Genomic DNA, 20,198 nt, shown 5'->3' with positions numbered 1-20,198 from the left:
ACAATTCTGGCTGCAACCCAACAAAATACCTTCCAAACCAGAACTGACTTCTCTATTTTTTCTTTTCTTTAAGCTCCTTGTTGCCCTAACGACCTGATACTAACTCAGGTGACACAGTCTGTAACAAATATCAGCTGGTCTGCTGGGAAGGGTGCACAGACATATGTAACAACACTGGAGTCTCCAAAAGGACAGGCAAAGTGTCGCACTCTTCAGAACTACTGTCTCCTGGGATGCATCACATGTGGCACCAACTACACAGTGTCTCTGAAAGCAATTAGTGAAACGGGTCTGACATCCAGTTGCACATATCAGGGATATTCTTCCAGTATGTAAATTGTAAATGCACTTGGGAAGAAAAAGACTCAATATACAACGTACTTTGTATACTGTTGCTCTCATACAAATAGCACAGCTGAAATTCAGTACATACTTAGTACACTTGCAGCTCCCTCTTCTAAATTAATGTACTTTGGATTATTTTCATATAATTTAAAACTTGTCCTTATGACAGCCATCAGATGGCCATATAAAGAAGTTTTAATAACATTGCTCCAGAATCAATTTCTTAATTTAAATTATGCTATAGCATAATTAAATTTTAGAGACCTCAAAAGGATTTTGGGCACTTTAAGGTAGGCCTCGTGCCAGGTGAGAGCAACAATATTCCAACATGTAAAATGGCTGAATTCCAGCTCCATAATATGAGTCTGATAAAACATTTTCTTTCCTAGTTCAGTTCAAGAATTGTTTTGGCTTTCTGTGAAATAATAATTTCTCAGTGAAATTATGATAATCATAGTAATTTGGTTTAAAATGCACTCTAGGAGTTCACAAAATTTGCTTATTAATGTTTCTCTCTTTATTAGGTGCTTGCTGCCCATCTGGGGTGAAGCTATACAGACTGAACAACAATGGCATCAGGGTGTTCTGGCGAGCCTCTGACGAAACAATGAACTACAGCACTGATTTACATGGTTCAAAAGGCAACTTCACCTGTACCCCCAGCGCAGGTCGAAGTCACTGCGACATCACCGAGATACCCTGTGGGGATGTCTACACAGTGGTGGTAGCTCCACTGACTGATAAGGGTCCAAAGCTCACATTCTGTCCTAAAAAAATATATTCAGGTAAAATTTAAATTTCTTTGAATGATCTGGTTTTGTCCATGCATTCTAGATGGTTAAAATGTAATCCAAAGTTATGAAGGTAAAGGTGGCATGTTCTAGTGTTGACTACAGAGTAAACTTCGTGGGTGCTGTCTTGCAATATCTGTTACAAGAACTTCACAGGAGCATTTTGGGACTGGGCATACTTACCTACACAGATCCTCTTAACTAGATCAACTGTATCCTGGTGAAGGTTAGGAGTGGTTACAATATAGGAACAAATAAATGAGCATTTTTTGTTTTGTTTTTGAATTTGGTTTATGGATGTTTTTTAAATAAAGAAACAATTACTTCTATGAACCACTCCTAAGCACATTTTGAAGTAATAATTGTTTAAAGGGGTAGTAGTTACCTTGGGATTCCTTTCCTAGGGCATGGATTTAATCCATTTTAAAAGTACTGGTATCTGATGGGATTGCACAGTTGGACTACATACTACAGACTAATAATGTTTCACAGCTCACAACCTGACACCTCACATTTATACCACTGTTTCATGTCATTTCAGTAACTTGTTCTGGAAGCTCTGTTGGAATGGGTAAGAGCACATAGTACATTCATTACAAATTCACGGAGTTTGTAAAATATGTTCACATCGTTTAACTTCAAATAAGATGCATATAACATAAATTTGATCATCAAGGCTTCTGTTAGTATTATGCAGGTTTGTCTCACCCCCCATCTTATAATGAATAATTAAAAACCACAATCTTATCTATATTGTGGCCTGTATACCATCATGCATAGTCACAACACTATTTATCAGATAGTACAAAATAAAAGGCAGGCTTATCTTTTATAGCCTCACCATATCCCATTACAAATTAAACGAGGTTGCACTTCTGATTTTTATTTTTAAAAAGCTTAAAAAATGTGGCTTACCTCAACTTATTCTACCTTATTTCTTCTGGGGTTTAAACAGGATAGTCTTGTGTTTTATTTGCCTACGTAAACTGCTAGAAACAACTTCAAAAGCAGCCACTGAAAAACTTCTCAAAACAGTTGCTTTTCTATAACTGAAACTGAATTTCCAAATTCTTTTCTAGTGATTTATAGAGGCAAGAGCAATGCAGAACACATCTAAATGAAAATTCTGGTTCAGATAAGAAGGTAAGTTACAAGAATTGCCGCTGATATTATGATGTATTAATCAAACTTTTCCTGCTGATTAAATCTTTGGGACTGGAGATAATCCATATTTACCTCCAAAAGCTCATGTTGTCTACTCCTACTATCAATACTGATTTGTCCTCCATTTATAATAACCCTCTTTCACTTCATTAAACCTTTTCTAATACTATCCTCTAGTTCCCCATAAAAGCCTTCAAAATACAAACTGATCAAGATACTCTTCAGCACCCATTTACTTTCTCTCTTTGCCAGCTAAAATTGCTTACTCTTCAACACAATTACCAGCGTTCTGCACTATTTACTGCTCCTGTCTCAAAGGAATGGCAAGAAATCACTGCTGACTTTTTCCCCCCAAGGCTGATCATCTCCTTTTTGCTGCTATTCACCTACAGCTATCCTGGATGTTAAGGTTGTTGATAACACCATTCTCCCTAAATGCTCCTTTCACTCTTTCTTTCCCTGAAGCTGGAAAGACAACATCTGTGCTTAATGGCAACATTCACAGCTGCTCAGGACTGGGAGGAGGGAAGCTGAACAGCTAGTCATATCTGAGATCTAATCCAGGACATCAAATTTGAGCCCCAGCTGACAAGATCATTTTTAAAATGCAGCTGAACACTTGATGGAGATGTCTGTAATCTTGAACTATAATTTTCTGTGCAAGCAATCACTTTTAAAAGTTCTTCCAAGAACCGTTATTAATCAGTAGGTGTGTTCCAGAACTAATGTACCAACGAAATAAGGCTGAAATAAAGATCAAGAGAGTGAAGTTAAATTTCTTAAAAAAAGAAAACAAAACAAAGTAACAGCAGTTCAGGTAGAATCACTCAAAAGCAGCTTGAGGCTTAATCGAGTATTATTCCAAGGCTATTTCATTTTACTTCAAAATTTAAAAAAAGTTTCTTCCTTTAGAGTTTAGAGAGGTGACTCATGAGGAGTAAACAGAATGTCCTCTTCACATCAACTGACTTGCTTTGCACTGTAGCTAATGAAGAATTGACAGATATTACTAAAATTTTAATTTCCCATTTTTCAGAAAAGGCAGGACCTTTTCTCATACTCCTCACTGGTTACTTTCTCAGCCAACACAGAAAGCAAAGTTCAAGGTCAACAGTTCTACAAACATATGTAATCTTACAAAGAGAGTCTTCAGAAACTCAGTTGTATAAAGGTAACCAAAGACAACAGGCATTTTTACACAGCTGTATTAGGTATCTCAGTCACTGCTTCTGATCACCTGCACAGAATCATCTCACAGGAATCACCCTTCAATACGTTGATTGTAGATGGCCCAAGAATTACATGTTGCTTCTTAAAACATCATCTACATTTAGTCATGGTCAAACAAGTCTTTCTTTAGGAAACATTATTTGAAACTGCCCTGCATTAGCTAATAAACAGTTGGCAACTTTTCTCATTAATTGAAAAAAAAATATTATTGTTAAAGGCTTTCTTCCTCAAGGGTTTTACTTAAATATTTCTTCTTTGGAGACATCACTGTGAAACACTGCCACCAAGGCCTAAGTGTTTAACCAGGTGGCTATTAACTGGATTTTCAGAGGTCTAAAGCAATCAGTTTCTTTCAGAATCAAGTTCAGGGCCCAAATTTCTTCTTCTCGCATAAACAATTGTGGTAATTCCATGCTCTAACAGTAATTCTAATGTTTTTTAAACTGTTGGTGTATATTTTCTCAATTCTTCCTGGCATACAAACCTTAACATCTCAAAATTGCACACTACAAGCAGGACAATGCTATAGTACTGTTTTCATCAGCTCCCCTCACTTTTACAATTAAAAAGAAGCATAGTTGTAACAGAATGTATTATTTGCATGTCTGTTGGGGGGGAAAAAAAAGGAAAAAGCTGAAGAGGAGTAATGATTTTAAGAAAAAACACATTGATTCAGCTCAAAAAAAATGGTTAGGGGATGTACACAATTAACCAAAAGAGGGAGGAAAAGCAACAAAACCAAACTGAGCCAGATCCACACCTCCTGCTGTGGCCGTGTATATCTTCCAGGCCTTGTTCCTCAGGCATTAGGCATTGTCTTAATAGTAATTAACACTGCTGATATGTGAAATGACACTGGCAATCACTCAGATGATTAAAAAATTTTGGTGAGGATTAGTTGCAGGTTCTCTCCAGACTGAGGTAAATGCTTTTTTATGGGTCATGCTGACTTAATGGACGATGACATGTAATGTTTTCATAGATGTAGTTTCTACACTACTTACTAGTATGAAGCTCTGGTCTTTGTGAAATAAAAAACCACAACCAATAAATCCCCTCACCAAAATAACAAAAAAAAACCCTAACAAAAACCCCCAAGCAACCCAACCCCATTAAGCTCTTGAAAGAAGAGACTTTAGAACCAACAAGGTACATGGGCTTCATAGCAGTGCAAAAGGCTCAAACATCAGCAGAAGTTCCCTCATTGCTTCGGGTTCCCTTTAAGGGTGGAATTTGTATACTGTACGAGACTAAAAATATTACTAATGCAGTACTTACCGTTGGAGCCACAGGAAATTTCAAAGACAGATGAGGCTGCCAAGGGATAACTATCCCAGCTAGGTAACTATGGACATGTGGCATCCTGTGGGAACTTTGGGTTCACAGTGCTTCAGTCGTTGTGCTTTTACCCTGAGAACTGAAGAGTGCACAGACTGTCAGAGAGCAGCTCCTGGGGAAACTCCCATGCCTCCAATTAAAACTGGCAGAAGTTTTCTCCGAATGCCCTGAGCTGAATGCCCACAGTGCAGCTGCACTGCAGCAACTGCAGCAGAGTGGGCAGCACCAGCACCTCCACTGAACTTACCACTGCTCACCAGAGCTGCTTGCACACCACAGTTCCTTTTGGTTTCAAGGAAGGTCATGTGAAATAAAATGATATCAGAAAGACAAAAAGGAACCAGAGTCCCTGGATCCAAACCCAAGAGCTGCACGATACTAAATCCCAAGGATAACTTAAGACAGGTGTCTTGGTCCAAGTAATTTTCATGGGTCTTGGTAATGAATATTGTGCCATCCATTACACTAACTCAAGTACATAATATGCATCAGATTAAATCCAGAAGTCAAAAAGTACTATTTATTGGAAAATAAAAGCAAGTCCTCAAATTAGTGCACTTGTAAGAGGTACTGGCACGGGCTGGTCTTTTCACAAGCTGTACCAAAATGTTGACCATCTTTGTTGTAGTAAGACAGCCATTCTCCGCTTTCAGGTCAAAGATTGTGTTTCTCAAATACCTGTATTTTTCCTGCAAATAAACCATTCTTTCACTGTATTTCCCAACAATGGCGGAGGAGGGGGAGCCCTGAAGGAACAATTGGAAATCAGTAATCCATTTTCCCTGACAGAACAGTGGCCTTGCAGCCTCTCTGCCTAAGAGTGTACTTGCTTCAGAAACTGAAGGTTAAAAACAAGGCCAAAAGAAGCCCTCTAGACACAAACAAGATAAAGTTGTCCTCACTGTTTTGACTTGGCAGAGACAAGCTCTAATAATCTACTAGACAGGGTATTTCTTAAATGGCCAGTACAGTTTTTCTCCCATATTAAATGAGAGCTCAGTAGTTTTGTTTTACACTGCAAGGGAGTGACTTCTTTGAAGCTGAAGTTTTGTTTCAAGCTCAGATTTAAAATCAGGTAACACAAATATAAACAGACAATACCTCAACAACATCAGTATTAAAAGATCTTGATTACTAAGGATCACGATGACAAAGGAACTGTTTCTGAACTGTTAGTTCAGAAAAAAATTAGACCAGGGAGGAAGAAAAAAAATGAAGTTTGCTCCTTGGAATACTATGGAATGAAGTGTACTGTTAGAAGCTGAAACACTTTGTTTTCTCCTGGATGTTAAAACAAAACAAAAAAAAAAGCCTAAATGACCTGCATCACACAGAAGCAAAAAGGAACAATTATCAACTTATTTCTACCTTCTACCTTCAGGTCACTTCATCCTCATGAATGAGTCACACTTCATGTTCTTCCTGTTTTGGGGCTGCTGCATTTCTTTGTTTGCTACATGTCCCACATAAAGTACTTATTACATAAAATCCCTTATTCATACAAAATGTCACTTGATCTGAAAAAGAAATGTGGAGGAACCAAAACACTCTTCAACTGGCAATGAACATGCAGGGAAAAGCTGACACTCGATACAAAGGAATTAATTGAGAGTTTATTCCAGATGGTTCTCCTCACTTAGTATACAAGTCATCAGAATAATCTACCAAATAGACTTGGACTGTATTGATATGATTTTCTTCTATAATCCATTTTGGTTTTTGCTTCTAACAACCTGTTTTAAAAAAAAATCTGCCAGATGAAATGTTCAGCATGAACTGCGATCCTTCCTATTTGTAGAAAATATGACTTAAAAAAGGACACTGTCATTTAGTTCATATTTTAAATGTTTACACTTATAAAAATGCTTTGGAAGCTTGAAACTGAAATCCTTTGTAACATTTTTCTTCTTCCTACCTCCCTCTTCCCATCTTAAATGCCTTTATTAGCCCAGGATTAACATAAATGACAGAGTGCAGCTGATGATTAAAAAAACAAAAACATTAAAAGACCACAAATGGATAAATTGTGTTTAAAAAAAAAAGGAAGCTTACATGGATTTTTTTCAAACAAATAAAATGCATAGATGGCTACGGTACTCATCTGTCAACCTTTACAGTGTCCGCTTGAGGTAGCCTTTCTACAGAATTACTAAACAAGCCCCAACATCATCTAAATCCTTGCATCAAAACCACTATCTCTTTGAAAGTCCACTAATTTAACACCACTGGTGATCAACATAATACAAAGCTTTGAAGAAAACAGCAGGTACAGTGGACATAAATGTTAGTTCTAAATCTGCAGCCCTCAATGTACATTGTATGCACATAAATATCTCAGCTATAGTACACATTCCAGATCCATCCCTAAAAGCCATACTATTACGTAAAGCACAGCCATGCTAACTTCAGGATACAAACCATAATTCCACGTCTACGAAAGGGAAGTATAATTAGTGGCAGTTTATTGCCTCATACAAATTTAACCAACATGGCAACCATGCCGAAGGAATTAAAACATTTTCAGGACATATGTACAGACTGTACATTTCAGAAACATCTGAACAATAAAAATGCAAAAACAATCTCTGCATTACAAATTAAACTAAACAAATGGTTTGAAACCGTCAATGCATTGAATGGGTTTACAAAGGCACTTCCCTACCCAAAATAGGAAATGACAATCTGCAGCCTAGAGGGAGGTTGGAGAAGAGTGCTCATCAACTACTGCACAATCTCAACTTTAAGAAAAAATAAGCAGGATTTAATCAAACATTTATAGGATTCAATGTGATCCACTTCTGAAAGAATTCACAGAGTCTCATCTTTGATTTTCTCTTGCTTTTCCTGGCTCTCTCGTTCTGTACTTTGGCTCCTTCGGCGATCATGTTTGTCAGAATGGTCCTTGCTATCACTGTGATCATGTTTGTGGGAACGTTCTTTGCTTCTGCTACGCTTCCTAGATTTTTCTTTGCTGGGACTCTGATCTCGTTTTCTGGACTTCTCAACACTATCTGTTCTTCCTCTGCTTCTGCTTCTACTTCGTTTATTCGACTTCTCCTTATTTTCATTTTTATGTTTACTTGATTTTTCTTTGCTCCTGCTTCTGCTGCGCTTACCTGTGTTCCTACTGCGGCTCCTACTCCTATGTTTTCTTTCCCGGCTTCGACTTCTACTATGTTTTCTCTCTTTTTTGGAATCCCTCTTGTCATCCCGGTGTTTCTTCTCATCCTTGTCATCCTTGTGTCTTCTCTCTTCTGTATCACCCTTACTTTTTCTTTCTTTTGACCTTTCTCTAGATCGATCTTTTTCCCTCTCACTACCTCTTTCCTTATCATAATCTCTCTCTTTTTTTCGACTCCGTTCATTTTCTTTTTCTCGCTCCCTATCCCTGTCTCTTCTATCTCCTTTCCTGTCACGACTTCGACTACGGCTTCTGTATCTGTCCCTGCTCCTGCTTCGCCTCCGTTCCAGTGTGCGATCAGTACTTCGAGATCTCCGCCTTTCTTTTTCTCTCTCCTTTGCCTCACGTTCTAATCTCTGCCGTTCTCTTTCTCTTTCTAGTTCTCTGTCAAAACTAGATGATCCATGGCCTTCCCGATGGTGACTTCTGCTTCTGGATCTTCTGGGAGACCTCCTGGGACTGATCGATCTTGGTCTTGGAGACCTTTTAAAAAAGAAGATATTCAGTGTGAAACACATCCTTTTTAAGTTAAAGAGACCATCTTTCCTTTTCAATTTATACTTTACATACACAGTCTGTTTTTTATCTTAAATACCAAATATCATGTGATGATTTTAATCCATTAGCATCCGTAAACTTTTTTGCCTGTTGCCTTAAAACCCAACCCAGTCAAAAGACAAGATGTTGCTGGTAATAAGTTGTTCAATAATAAACTTTTAACATTCATTTTAAAAATAACGTGTATATGACCTTGAACGTCTACGTTCTGCATGCCGTTCGATTTCTTCCATTCCCTCCTTGCCCTCTTTCTTGATTTTTCTAGGTCTGCTTTTAATTTGCTGGTCAATAGCTTTCTGGACTGGCACAGGAATTCTTGGAAACAAGGTGGAAAACCATTCAAGCTTTGTGAGGAAGGAACGAAGCATCTCCCCAATGGTCATAACGCAACCCCCACCTGCCTTCACATCCAGGTCCTGTAAAATACAAGCAAAAAATATCCTGATGGTCAAAAATATTCTTTACTGATTAAAAAAAAATGTTTCTACATTACTGTCCTATTGAAGTCTCATGATTATGAAAGTTTACTTGTCTCATATTCTAATACATTTCCTTAGAAAAATTCAAACTCTGCGCCCTTTGGATTTAGCAGTATGTTACAGACAGGGAATGGGACTTAATATATATGCATGCAGGCACACACTAATCCTGCAGCCATCTGGATGGTAAGGGACTGTCGATGAAGAGATTAACGCAAAATCCCCTTATACAGTCTGGTTATATGGTATGATCTTGTATTTTATTTCAATGCCAAAATGTTGAGAAGTCCTCTGAAAGTACATTTAATACTCCATTTTGTGGATGTACAACCGTGTACCATCATACCCAACCCTGTGGCCTAAATCATTTATGAACTACATCATTGCCTATCTAAAAATGATCATAGAAAAACCTCTAGTACAAAATGGCATCCTAACAGAATTGGAAGCAATAGCAAACCAACTGCCATGAAGCAGTGAGGTTTCTAATTTAGAAATATGTAAAAAAATAAATAAATGAACAAATAATTGGAAACGCATAATCCATGATGACCATTGTCTCTGAAAAGGGTCATTACCGCATGAAGGCCTTCTTGCTATGCCCTCTCACAGCTCAGGACATGTTAGTCAGCTATTGTCAGTCCCAAACCTATAGTGCAAGCACACAAGGAAAGTGAGATTTGTTATCTAAACAGGAAGAGAAAATCTAAACGTAAAACTGCTTGCACTCACACACATTTAAGTGTTCAGATATACAGTTTTTCCAAATATAATCGCTGCAGAGATCTAAAGAAGAAAAAAAGGAGTTAAACGTAGCACCTGGAGAGTACGTACAGTTAAACAAAATAAACATAAGAAGCATTTTGAAAGGTAACTCTGTATCCTGGGAAGTTTTTCACAGCAGCATGACAAAAGATTAACTGCTTCCACATATTTAAGAACTGAAGGGGAAAAAAAATCCTGTAGGTTTAAATAATTCCATATATAAAAATTTGCTTCATCCTATAGAGTTTGACCAGGACTAGTAAGAAACTTAAGCAGCCCCAAGCACGTAACACAAAGCTACTGATAGCAGCTGGGAAAGAAACACTAATTCCAAAAATATACTGGGAGATTTTAAACAAGAAACAAATACATCTTGATAACCAATATCTGCAAGAACTAAAATGTATAAATAAAAAATATGCTTTGAATAATGAACCAGTTAAGACTTGCACAATGCAATGCGCTTGTGATCACTTTATTGTCCTTTGAGTCCACACTGAGTTTGCGAGACCCTGAGAATGAAGCCACCCCAATCCTTCTCATAAATTACAGTCCAGCATTGCAGAGGAGAGTTCATTTTAACTACCCCACCTGGGGGAGAAGGAGGAGATCACAGAGATGCAATCAAGGTTCAAATTTGTTTTGATTTTTGTTAAAAATGTAGAATAGCACAGGTTTACCTGAAATAACAGCTGTTTCCTTTGCACAGTGTTTTTGATACTTAGCATGAAAGAAGTTGTTCATTGCAGTCAGATACAGGTGTAATTAACACTATTTTTATTACAAATATCTGGACATCATTTGCAACTACAGCATTTGGAATTTCTTGAAGTAGATGTATACTGTCACACTGAAGAGGGCAGATGATCCTTCCTGTTCCATTCTTAAATCTAAGATGTAACTTAAAACCTGCTCAATAAATACAGATTGCAGCAGTACGTAGCAGACCGTGTATTCAAGTTCATAGCCCAAGAAGCGTCACCCACCAACTCCCTACTCTGTTTCCCCAAACAGTAAATCAGGACTAGGATACCAAAGGTATTCTCCCACCTGACTGCATAATAATGCAGCCTCTGCACTGGACTTCAGTGAGCAACTCATCTTCTTTATTTGTCCCCAAAGACATGAACAATGGAACCTTATGCCATAATCAGGCTGTTTGCTTCTCCTCTGGAGAAATCCTGGGTTTAGTTATTCCAGGACATGAATAATAACAACAGAGATTTTTGGCAGTATTTTCCAAGGTGAATGTTGGTTTCTACTATGTACTTCCCACTCTTTTATGTCAGCGTCAATTCTCCCATCCCAGTAATAAATAGATAATATAAATTTAGCATTCTCATGACTTACTACACCTTGCTTTTAAGATATGACTTTGAAAAATGCACAGAAGCCACACATACCCTGCTGTTTGAATTCTGATTTAGTACACCTGTTTCACATGGCTTTGTCAATCTGACACAGTAACATACTAACCAGCAAAAAATTCTATTAGATCTTTACGAAAAATAACCCATGTCCGAGCTCAAACCTGCTTCCTGCACTAATTAATAAAAATTAAAGAACAGAACGTTACAACAAACTACAGAAAACCTTATGAAACAATGTTTAAACCTAAAGTAGGAACACGAAAAGAAACAAAAGAAAACAAATTATTACCCTCGCCGACATACCTCTTCGTCATCAAGAAAGGATTCAAACCAGTCCCATAGATCTGTAGGTGGTTGTGTGTACCTTCAAGTACAAAAAGAATGTAAAATTTTAATACAGTTGTCTGCATATTAAAACAGTCATTAGTTGATAACAGTGATACTTACCTAATATACATAAATCCAAGAGCCCTAATATATGGAGAGTCTGTATGAGTTATAAGGCCCATCACTTGCTTACGAGTGAGTTTCAGGGTAAATAATTTGTAGAGCAGACAAAAGGCAGTGGACACAATTCCTCCAGTTCCAACACCACGCACCTTTCAAAAGCAAAAAGTTAGGTGAGGATGCAGGAAGTCAAAGACATTATCCCAAATCTTCAAAAGAATGTGAGAACTAACACATAATAAAATCTAAATCTACAAAAAAAGCTATGTGGAAAAAGTAACACTACCTGCATCCACAGCTTTGGAAGCAAGAGGAATATATCTACTCTATGTAATAAATACTTCTACATCTAGAGACTGATGTCAACAGACCAGCAAGTTTTAACTATGCTTGGCAAAGTTCTTTACCAGACAGAAAAATTTAAGAAGGCACGTACTTCTACTTACCCCTCCACACATCCCTGTCTGGCCTGCGGTTTTCCTGCTGCCCTTCTCCCATGGTTCAACATGTGTAACCTGAAAGGGTGAGGTGAGGGACAGGAGAAAGTAAATTACAATTGCAACCTCCATAATGTTTAGGTGCTTGTACAAACCTGATTTAAACAATGGACATCATAAACCAGTCTTTAAAGTTTGTCTTCTATGAAATTTAAGATCAAGTCTGCTTTGTCATTAAAGCAAAGCATCCGGCTTTTTAAACTACAACATTAAGAAATTAGAGCCAAAATCATGACTGAAGTTTAAAACAAACAAATCCCGAAACACCAAAGGAAGCATCCATGCTCATTCTATACTCCACGTACTTTCAAATGCTTTATGATTAAAGTCTATCATTACTGTTTTCTTGGGTGACTAAACAACTGCCTGTATTTAAACTGTCTCCTTTAGTTTAGTGATATCTGCTGCTGAGAGCTACAGAAGTCAAAATATAGTGTCTCACATTCATGAGTTTCACTTACGCAGTGAGCTTAGCTAGAGATTCCTTTTGGTATCACTTACAGTTAGGACAAAAGAAAGATGTTTATAAAGTGTAGTATTTTAATAAAAAAAATCAGTGTTTTTTCTTCTAGACTGCAGTGATGTTCTTAGGTAAAATGGTTCCTAAGTACTAACAAGTAAATTTGCTCATTTCAAATCTTGTGAGATACATTTAGAGATGAGCACACACACACAGTTAACCAACACCATTCCTAAAACTTGACAATAAGAGTCATAAACATGTTCAGAACCACAAAACTGCCTGTGCTGCATCTGAAATTGTGAAATTCAGAGAAGCAATGTCTGGCTCAATAAAGAAGTATACTGCCTAAGCACATCAACTTAAAAAAAATACATAACAGACAAAAAACCCCCAAACAATGGTGATACACCAGATTTGGAATAAGAGTTCATGGCTGTACTTCACAAATTAAATTTTTTTAACAATACATGAAACAAAACCAATTATGCACACAATTACATGAAATCAGAGATATACTAACAGCTGAAGTTGCTGAACTGTTTGTTTGTGTTTTTTATAGTTGCTGTCTTAGCCAAACAGGAAATATAAGAGATGCCAGTACTGTAGAATTCAAAATTCATTATGACTTCCTGTATTGCATAAGAAGTTCTCAAATACAACATAAATAATACTGCACATCGTTCTGATTATAGAGAGTTTTGCCTCTCACAGGAAATGAAAAGTATTTTTTAGTCCAAGTATTGAGTATGATGCTATCACAATGCTAGTCTTCAGTCTTTTTAATTTAAGTTATATTTATTGGCCGCAATCAATATAAACATGCTAGGTTTGACAGATATTAATTAAAAAATAAGCAAATAACAAAGTTAAAGTTTTGATCCTTCAAAGACTGCTGCATATGCTTAGCTTGTTAGAAGAACAGACTAAATGAAATTGAGAACATGTACATGGTCCTAAGGTCAGAGATAAAGAAAGAGGAAGTCCTGCACTTTGCAGATACAGAACTGAAACAGGAGACCAGAAGTACAAGTAAATTAATTCAAATATTTGGACAGAATCCATATCTTCAAAGACGATCCCTATCACTAACTGCCTGTGTAACTGAAAATCATCTTTCCCGGTAATCCGGCACCCAGCATTCTCCACTTTTTTAAATGAGCCACCAGTTTCTCAAAGAAAGACAAACACTTGAAAATACATCTCCTAGGATGGGTGTCATGTTTATTCAAAGAAAAGAAAACACACAACAATTATTCAGAAATCTTAAAACATGAAGAAAATTCAAATCTTCTTAATATCAATGAAGCACCTTAACCATCTCCCCCACACCCATTACTCACGAGTTAGTAAGAGGCTGAGTTTTCTCTTTATTTAGCCTGCAGTTTTGAGTCAGAGTAACTGAGAAGTTCAGTAAGCAAACTTTATTTGCACAGGATTAATAATCAGATTTTTAATGGCATGACAAAATTTTCCCCCAATTTAAGATTAGGCCACTTGTGGAATGAAACAGTAAGACAAGTAACACGAAATATCTGACCTGCTTCAGGTGAGCTCTGCTAATACAAAGACAACAGATCCCATCAAATATTTTTTACTACATCTGAAAAGGTCCACTTAAAATGAGTATGCTCTCAAATTTTCTGAAAATGTTTCCTTTATAAATTTTTCAGCTCTAGCCATCACTTGCATAAGTAAAGTCTGCTACTTTCCATTCAGATAGTCAGTCTCTCTCACATGCAGCAACTGGAGAGATGCTTTGTCGACAATCTCTGTTACTCTCAGTACTAGGAGAAATAAATAATCAGCTTCAAGTGACAGAGCACAGGCAGACAAATGCTATCATTAAGTGAAAAAACAGTAGCATAGGTAAGCCCAAACTGCCAAAAATCTCAAAAATACTGTGGCGGAGTTACTTTTCTCAATTACAGTGCCCTAAGTAACTTGACTTGCCTTGGTCAAACGAAACAAAAAGGCTACCTTTGCTTTTTTTTAATTTCAAATACACTGAAACCTGCTGACACGGTAACATTATCAAGCAGAATGAATTCACTTGAGAAAAATACCCGAATAACCACCAAAGTACGGGTGGCTAAAGACAGCTGAATTATTCAAGCTTAAATTATCTAAATTTTGGTCTCGTTATCATAACAAAGAAAGTGGCTGTGTTGATGAGCATTAATTATGCATACCTCTACCTGGGAGACTGGCTTGATGGAAGCCTCGCTGCAAAACTGATTCAATCCTGCTAGCAAAACTGATTCAATCCTGCTAACAAAACAAGAACCGAGACATGGATGCCCCGATACAGACCACTCCTCTCCCCAGCACATCCTACCTAACGCCAAGAAAACTTCTTTAACGGGTAACGGAGGAGGGAATCCCAACGTTTAAGTGACGAGGAAAGCCACATGCAGACTCCCGTTGGACCACCTGCAGTCACCATCGTACCCTGTGTGTCAGTGGTTACATGGGGTGTCGGCAGCCCCCGGGCTGCGGGGAGGGCCCGTCCCTGGCCGCGGCCGCTCCGTGCCCTCCGCGCTCGCTCCGGCTGAAGGCGCAGCCCTTCGACGGCCATTTCGCCCCCACCGCCCCGGCTCACGCCGCCCTCTCCAAACCTAACTCACAGCTCCGCAGTTCCAAATCCGACGCGGAATACGCCTCTTTCGCGAGGCAGACAAGGCAGCACCCCCAGCTAAGCACTACAAGTGGTATTCGCTCCCATCCCTCAGCGCGGGGTAAGGGGCGAGAAGGTGCGGGCCGCAGTCAAACCGGGCCCGGCGCCGGCGCGGCCGGCAGGCTCACCTTGAAATAGATCTCGTCCACCACTTCGTGGTAGGTCTTGAGCTCGTAGAGCTGCACCTTGAAATAGGGCGACGAGAGGATGTTGGTGAGGATCATGGGGTTCAGGTTCATGGTCTTCTCGTTGCCCCACAGCGGCAGCACGTTGCCCGGCTTGCCCGAGGCCGCCGGCTTGGGGCCCCCGCCCTGCAGCGGCTGCTGCGCGGGCGGGACGGCGCCGGGCGGGTGCTGGGCCGCCTGCTGCCCCTGGCAGTTGGCGACCGCGGGGCTGTTGTTGGCCATGGCGGGGCGGGCTGGGGCGGGCGGGCCGCGCACACGGAGCGGGGCCGGCGGGCGCTGCCTCAGCCCCGACAAGATGGCGGCCGGGGAAGTGACGGCGGCGCCTTCCGGGGCCGCGTCACCGGCCCGCGGGGAAGGGGCGGGGGCGCTCCGGGGCCTCGGCGCGTCCCGCGACTCCTCCGGCCGTTCTTCCCGCTGCCGACGGCGGCTCCTCCCGCCGTTCTTCCCGCCCGCGGATCCTCCCGTCCCCGCCGCGCCGCGCTTCGACTCGGCCGCCGCCTCATGGCCGGGATACCCCCGCCGGGGGAAGCGAGGGGACCCGTGTCCCGCCGGGGATGGCTGCTGGCACCGGCACACGGGGGTTAGTAGATCGAGCCAGCGACTTAGCAAGGTTGGAAACTGGTCACTTGTCGTCGGCAATGAGGCCAGGGTGCAGCAGGAGCAGGGGAGGGAGCGCCGGCCGCTTCTGCCTCCACGGCAGCGGAAAAGCAAAGAAATCATAGAATCATAGAAAGGGTTTGGGGTGGACAGGACTTCGAGGATCATCTCGTTCCAGCCTCCCTGCCCTGGGCAGGGACACCTTCCTCTAGACCAGGTTGCTCAGAGCCCCATCCAACCTGGCCTTAAACACCTCCAGGGATGGGTCATCCACAGCTTCCCTACTGGGGAAGGGAAGAAATAGTGTCAGGGATGTTGGGTGTGCAGGAGCCCCGGTGTGCGATGGTGACCAGTGCTGGTGACAAGGCCGCTCCTCCAGCTGAGAACCCTGTCAGACACAAAGAAAACAGTTGCTACACCCTGCTGCTCAGTTCCAGCACAACACATCTTTCTGAAATCAGTAATAATACATACAGCCTCGGAACAAGAAGAATTAGGTTAATGCAGTTTGAAAACATCTGGATTTAAGAAAATAACTGTCTACATGTAAATACTGACAGGAAACAAAAGGAACTCCTCCAGTTTTGCCTGCAAAAGCAGAAAAAAAGACTCCAACACAATTAGTTACGTACTTCGGTGTCAAGCTTTAAACCTGAATTACAAAAGGGAGGAGACAATACACAATTTAGAAAAATTGCTAAAATATTCTAAACATCAAATGACTATGCACAAACATAACTGAAAGTCCACTGAAATTACTGCAAACTGGGCATAATGTGGCAAAATACGTTCAGTTGTACACACACAGAAGGGTTCCCCATTGCTCAGCACATCAGGAAACAGGTACAGGGAGAAGCTGGTATGAAAGGATCCATGGAAATAGCATCTCTACATATGTGCTATTTAAAACTAATTTAGACTTTTAATTTAGAAACCAGAAGATAAATACTACTGGAAGTAACATTAAAATACCTTCAGTCTTCACTACACATTGAAACCCTGAGAAACAGTAGTTTATCTTCATTACCCTGGCCCTTCAACGTACCTTAGAGCTTGAAGGATAGCAGAAAAATGTTCTGATCAGGGCCCTGGCAATAAACTGTTTCTCTAAGCTGCCTGTTCTGCTATCTAGGCTCTTCACTCCCTTTTTCTAGGAATAACCACCAGTCTTCTTTTGGCCTTCTCTTCCCATCTTGGCTGATTTCCAAACATGTTCACAAAATCTTCATTACTTACTTACAGGGCTCTACCATATTGATGCAGTAAATATCCATATAACAATCCCATATGAAATCAAAGAACTAATCACAAAACTTAATTTTAAGAAAGTGTCTTTACAGAAGCGACCTTGTTCTGGAGGCAGTTAGCTAGAGCAGTAACTTTCTTTGAACCTGAGTCGTTTTATTGTTGTTCTTTAGGGTATCCTTGACTGAGCACTTCCTTAATTTATACTGTATAATCACTTCAAGACAGCCTGTGTTTCTGTTATAATTTATATTATCCAAATTGTGTTTTCATACATTTAGCTTTTCCTGTTGAAATATTTAGTCACTATATTCCAAGCCTCAGTACTTTTTACTCTGTTTAAGATAACATTTTTGTACTTCTTATACATTCCCTCTTTGGTGGTGATGCTGAAACCTCTGATATAGTTGCAACCTATGAATCCATTTGCTCCAAATTAGATTTCCTTCCCTCAGGCATCCCACCTGGTCTTTATACTGAATACAGCCAAAATGAAAAGAAAAAAAACAAAACACCAAGAACCCTCAAAAGAGGTGATTTTCACTTGCAAACTGCAAGACACTATACACAATTATAAAAGAGTTAGAGGATGGTGATTTGTGTGTAAGAGTCTAGCCTCACTTCTCATTCACACAAATTAATTCTGAACTTTTTCAAATGGGCCAAATCTGTTGAAGCTGAGGAGAAAAATCCTAGTACTTAAGTCACTGAATTTGGGTTGAGAGAAGTGGTTGTTAGCTCTTAAATTATAGATTAAATAGCATTCCTGTATGTATATTCCTGTCAGCGGACTAGTGTCTCCTGGCAGCAGAGCTGCATTAGATTTCTTTTGCTATCACATTTAATTACATGCACTGCAACTTCAAAAAGGAAAAGTACTGGAATTGCACACAGTTGTCTTTTTCATCCCACTTACTGAAGGAAATAAGTGTCAGCAGTTTAAAATTTCTTGATTCGTGACTTTATACTCTGAGATGCTTTTATTCCAGTGTAGTCATATCATTTGTTGCTCTCTGTAAGGTACAAAATTAACAGGCTTCTCTAAAAATAACCTGCTTAATTTGTGTGCATATTGAACTAAATGCAATTTCAATATTCAGTTTGAAACAGTTTCTGTCCATGGCCACATTGGGATATACAGGTCTGTAAATCTTAATGGGGAGAAATCCCACAAGAAAACTGACCAGACATTAAATATACAATGTTTTTTCTATAACTAAAGATCGTTAATATTACAAATATATATTGTATACAAATAATATTACCATCTGCAATGCAAACTGATAGTAATAGCAGTATGGCCAGGCTGCCACACTTGAATATACTTTTTGGTGATCCACTGGTTTTAGTGATCTCCGCCTCATTGACCCAGGCAAGGCTTGTTCACTACATGTGGAGACCAGCGCAACAGCGCGTTTGCCCAATGGGGCGTAGCAAACACGTCTGCAAACACCACACCACCTCAAGGTACTGGCAGGTGGGCCCGAGAAGCAGAACGTCTTCCCGCGTCGGCGCTGCCGTCCCTCCCTCGCGACGCCTCTTCCGCTCTCTTCTCCGACGGCTTCTGCCAGGGCGGGAGGAGGCGGGTGGGCCCGAGAAACACCAGCGCCTCCGTACCAAGGCAACCCGCACCCCACGCCCCCGGAGGCACATCTCCAAGCCCCTCCCCGCCCCCCCCACAGGCCCCCCCACTTCCACCAAACTCTCCAAGCTTCACTTGGACTCACCACGGCGACGCACGGCGCAGTCCCAGCCGCTGCGGGGAGCCGGGCCCTCTGGGCAAAGGCAGCTGGGCATGCGAAGCAGCGGCCAAAGAGCCTGCCGCCCTGCTTACAGGGGGCTCCGGCTGCTGCCTGGACCACAAAGCGCCTGGGACACCAGGGCACTGGCCCCGACTTACAGGGGGGCCCTGGGCCCAAAGGCCTGCGGAGGCTCCTTCTCTCCGCTTCGGGGGGCACCTGACCCGCTCCCCGCTAACGGGGCGGTCGCCCCGCACAGGCTGCCAGCTGAGGGAGCGCAAAGGCTCCCAGACCCGGACCCTGCTTACAGGCGGGTCCACACCCAGGGAGCCACGGAGCTCGGCCTTCCCCCGCAGCATCAAGTACCTGGCTCAAGGGCCAGGCACTGGGGCTCGTGGCCTAAGGCCCTGAGCTGGGCCCCGAGGGCAGGGAGGGCACACGCCCAGCCCCACGCCTGTGAGAGGCCGGGGGACCCCGCGGGACACCCGCCTGATTACAGGGGGTCCCTCCAACCGCCCGCCGAGCAGGGGGGACGCACAAAGCCCCACTTAGGGGGCCGCCCCCCCGAGGCCCGGCACTCCCAACAACGGCCTCGCGGCCTAAGGCCGCCGGGGACAGGGCCCCCAGCCCCGAGGACGGGGGGAGGCCCACGCTGGCACGTCGCCAGCAGGACGGGCAGCCCCGCGGCGCGGGTGGCGGTGCCCGCGCCGCCACTAACGGGCTTCGCTCCGTCCTCGGGAACAAGGGGCAAGCCCCTCAGCACGCTGAGGCCCTTCTGGCCCGTGCGCAGCCCGGGGGCGAGCCTGAGGCTCTCCTCTCCTGCTCGGCGGCGGGGCTGGCTCCCCACGGGTTGGCGCACAGAGCCCCTCTTTCCCTCCTGGGAAGTCCAAGCTACGCTGCCTACATCTCTACGGGGGCTACAGGAGGGACCAGCTCGCTCGCTCACTCACACCGACAAGACAAGCACACAAAGGGGGAACGTCCCAGAAGAGGGAGCAAGCTCTGTGCGCCGAGCCGTGGGGAGCCGGCCCTGCCGCCGAGCAGGACGGGAGAGCCTCGGGCTTGCCCCCGGGCTGCGCACGGGCCAGAAGGGCCTCAGCGCGCTGAGGGGCAAGGGACACGGGCTGTGA

The 20,198-nt window shown here is 41.9% G+C and overlaps 3 protein-coding genes across 11 annotated transcripts in view; 2 read left to right on the top strand and 1 right to left on the bottom strand.

Annotated features, from left to right (window-relative positions):
* The window catches only part of FNDC7 (fibronectin type III domain containing 7), a 19,326-nt gene extending 10,538 nt beyond the window's left edge, over positions 1-8,788 (top strand). For 4 of the 7 annotated variants that reach the window (XM_039386266.1, XM_039386262.1, XM_039386267.1 and 1 more), the window contains 5 exons: positions 74-328; positions 870-1,130; positions 1,678-1,707; positions 2,216-2,279; positions 8,430-8,788. In XM_039386266.1, the coding sequence (XP_039242200.1) occupies positions 74-328; positions 870-1,130; positions 1,678-1,707; positions 2,216-2,253 (584 nt within the window). In that variant the 3' untranslated portion in view covers positions 2,254-2,279; positions 8,430-8,788. Of the gene's footprint in view, positions 1-73; positions 329-869; positions 1,131-1,677; positions 1,708-2,215; positions 2,280-2,552; positions 6,473-8,429 lie in introns of those variants that run through there. The other 3 variants (XM_039386264.1, XM_039386263.1, XM_039386265.1) reach the window with 3 other exon arrangements.
* Positions 6,460-19,823, bottom strand: PRPF38B (pre-mRNA processing factor 38B). Of its 3 annotated transcripts, none has more exons than XM_039386269.1 (8): positions 19,057-19,823; positions 18,791-18,893; positions 15,431-16,472; positions 12,115-12,183; positions 11,669-11,820; positions 11,525-11,585; positions 8,800-9,023; positions 6,460-8,532 (listed from the first exon to the last, which is right to left on the bottom strand). In XM_039386269.1, the coding sequence occupies exons 3-8, from the start codon at positions 16,250-16,252 to the stop codon at positions 7,677-7,679; spliced, it is 2,184 nt and encodes a 727-aa protein (XP_039242203.1). In that variant the 5' UTR covers positions 16,253-16,472; positions 18,791-18,893; positions 19,057-19,823; the 3' UTR covers positions 6,460-7,676. The 3 variants fall into 3 exon arrangements, with proteins under 3 accessions (XP_039242203.1, XP_039242204.1, XP_039242205.1); XM_039386270.1 differs by having other exon boundaries at positions 18,791-18,890; XM_039386271.1 differs by lacking the exon at positions 18,791-18,893.
* On the top strand, positions 18,832-20,198 carry LOC120324256 (translation initiation factor IF-2-like). The gene is made up of 2 exons (XM_039386252.1): positions 18,832-18,893; positions 19,057-20,198. Exon 2 carries the CDS (start codon positions 19,125-19,127, stop codon positions 20,196-20,198), a length of 1,074 nt encoding a protein of 357 aa, XP_039242186.1. The 5' UTR covers positions 18,832-18,893; positions 19,057-19,124.

Source organism: Pipra filicauda, unplaced genomic scaffold, assembly GCF_003945595.2.
Source record: "Pipra filicauda isolate LSUMZ 115617 unplaced genomic scaffold, ASM394559v2 scaffold478_size463431_pilon, whole genome shotgun sequence".
Lineage (NCBI taxonomy): Eukaryota > Metazoa > Chordata > Aves > Passeriformes > Pipridae > Pipra > Pipra filicauda.
The sequence above is the reverse complement of the archived record's forward strand: the minus strand, read 5'-3'. Positions and strand labels throughout refer to the sequence as shown.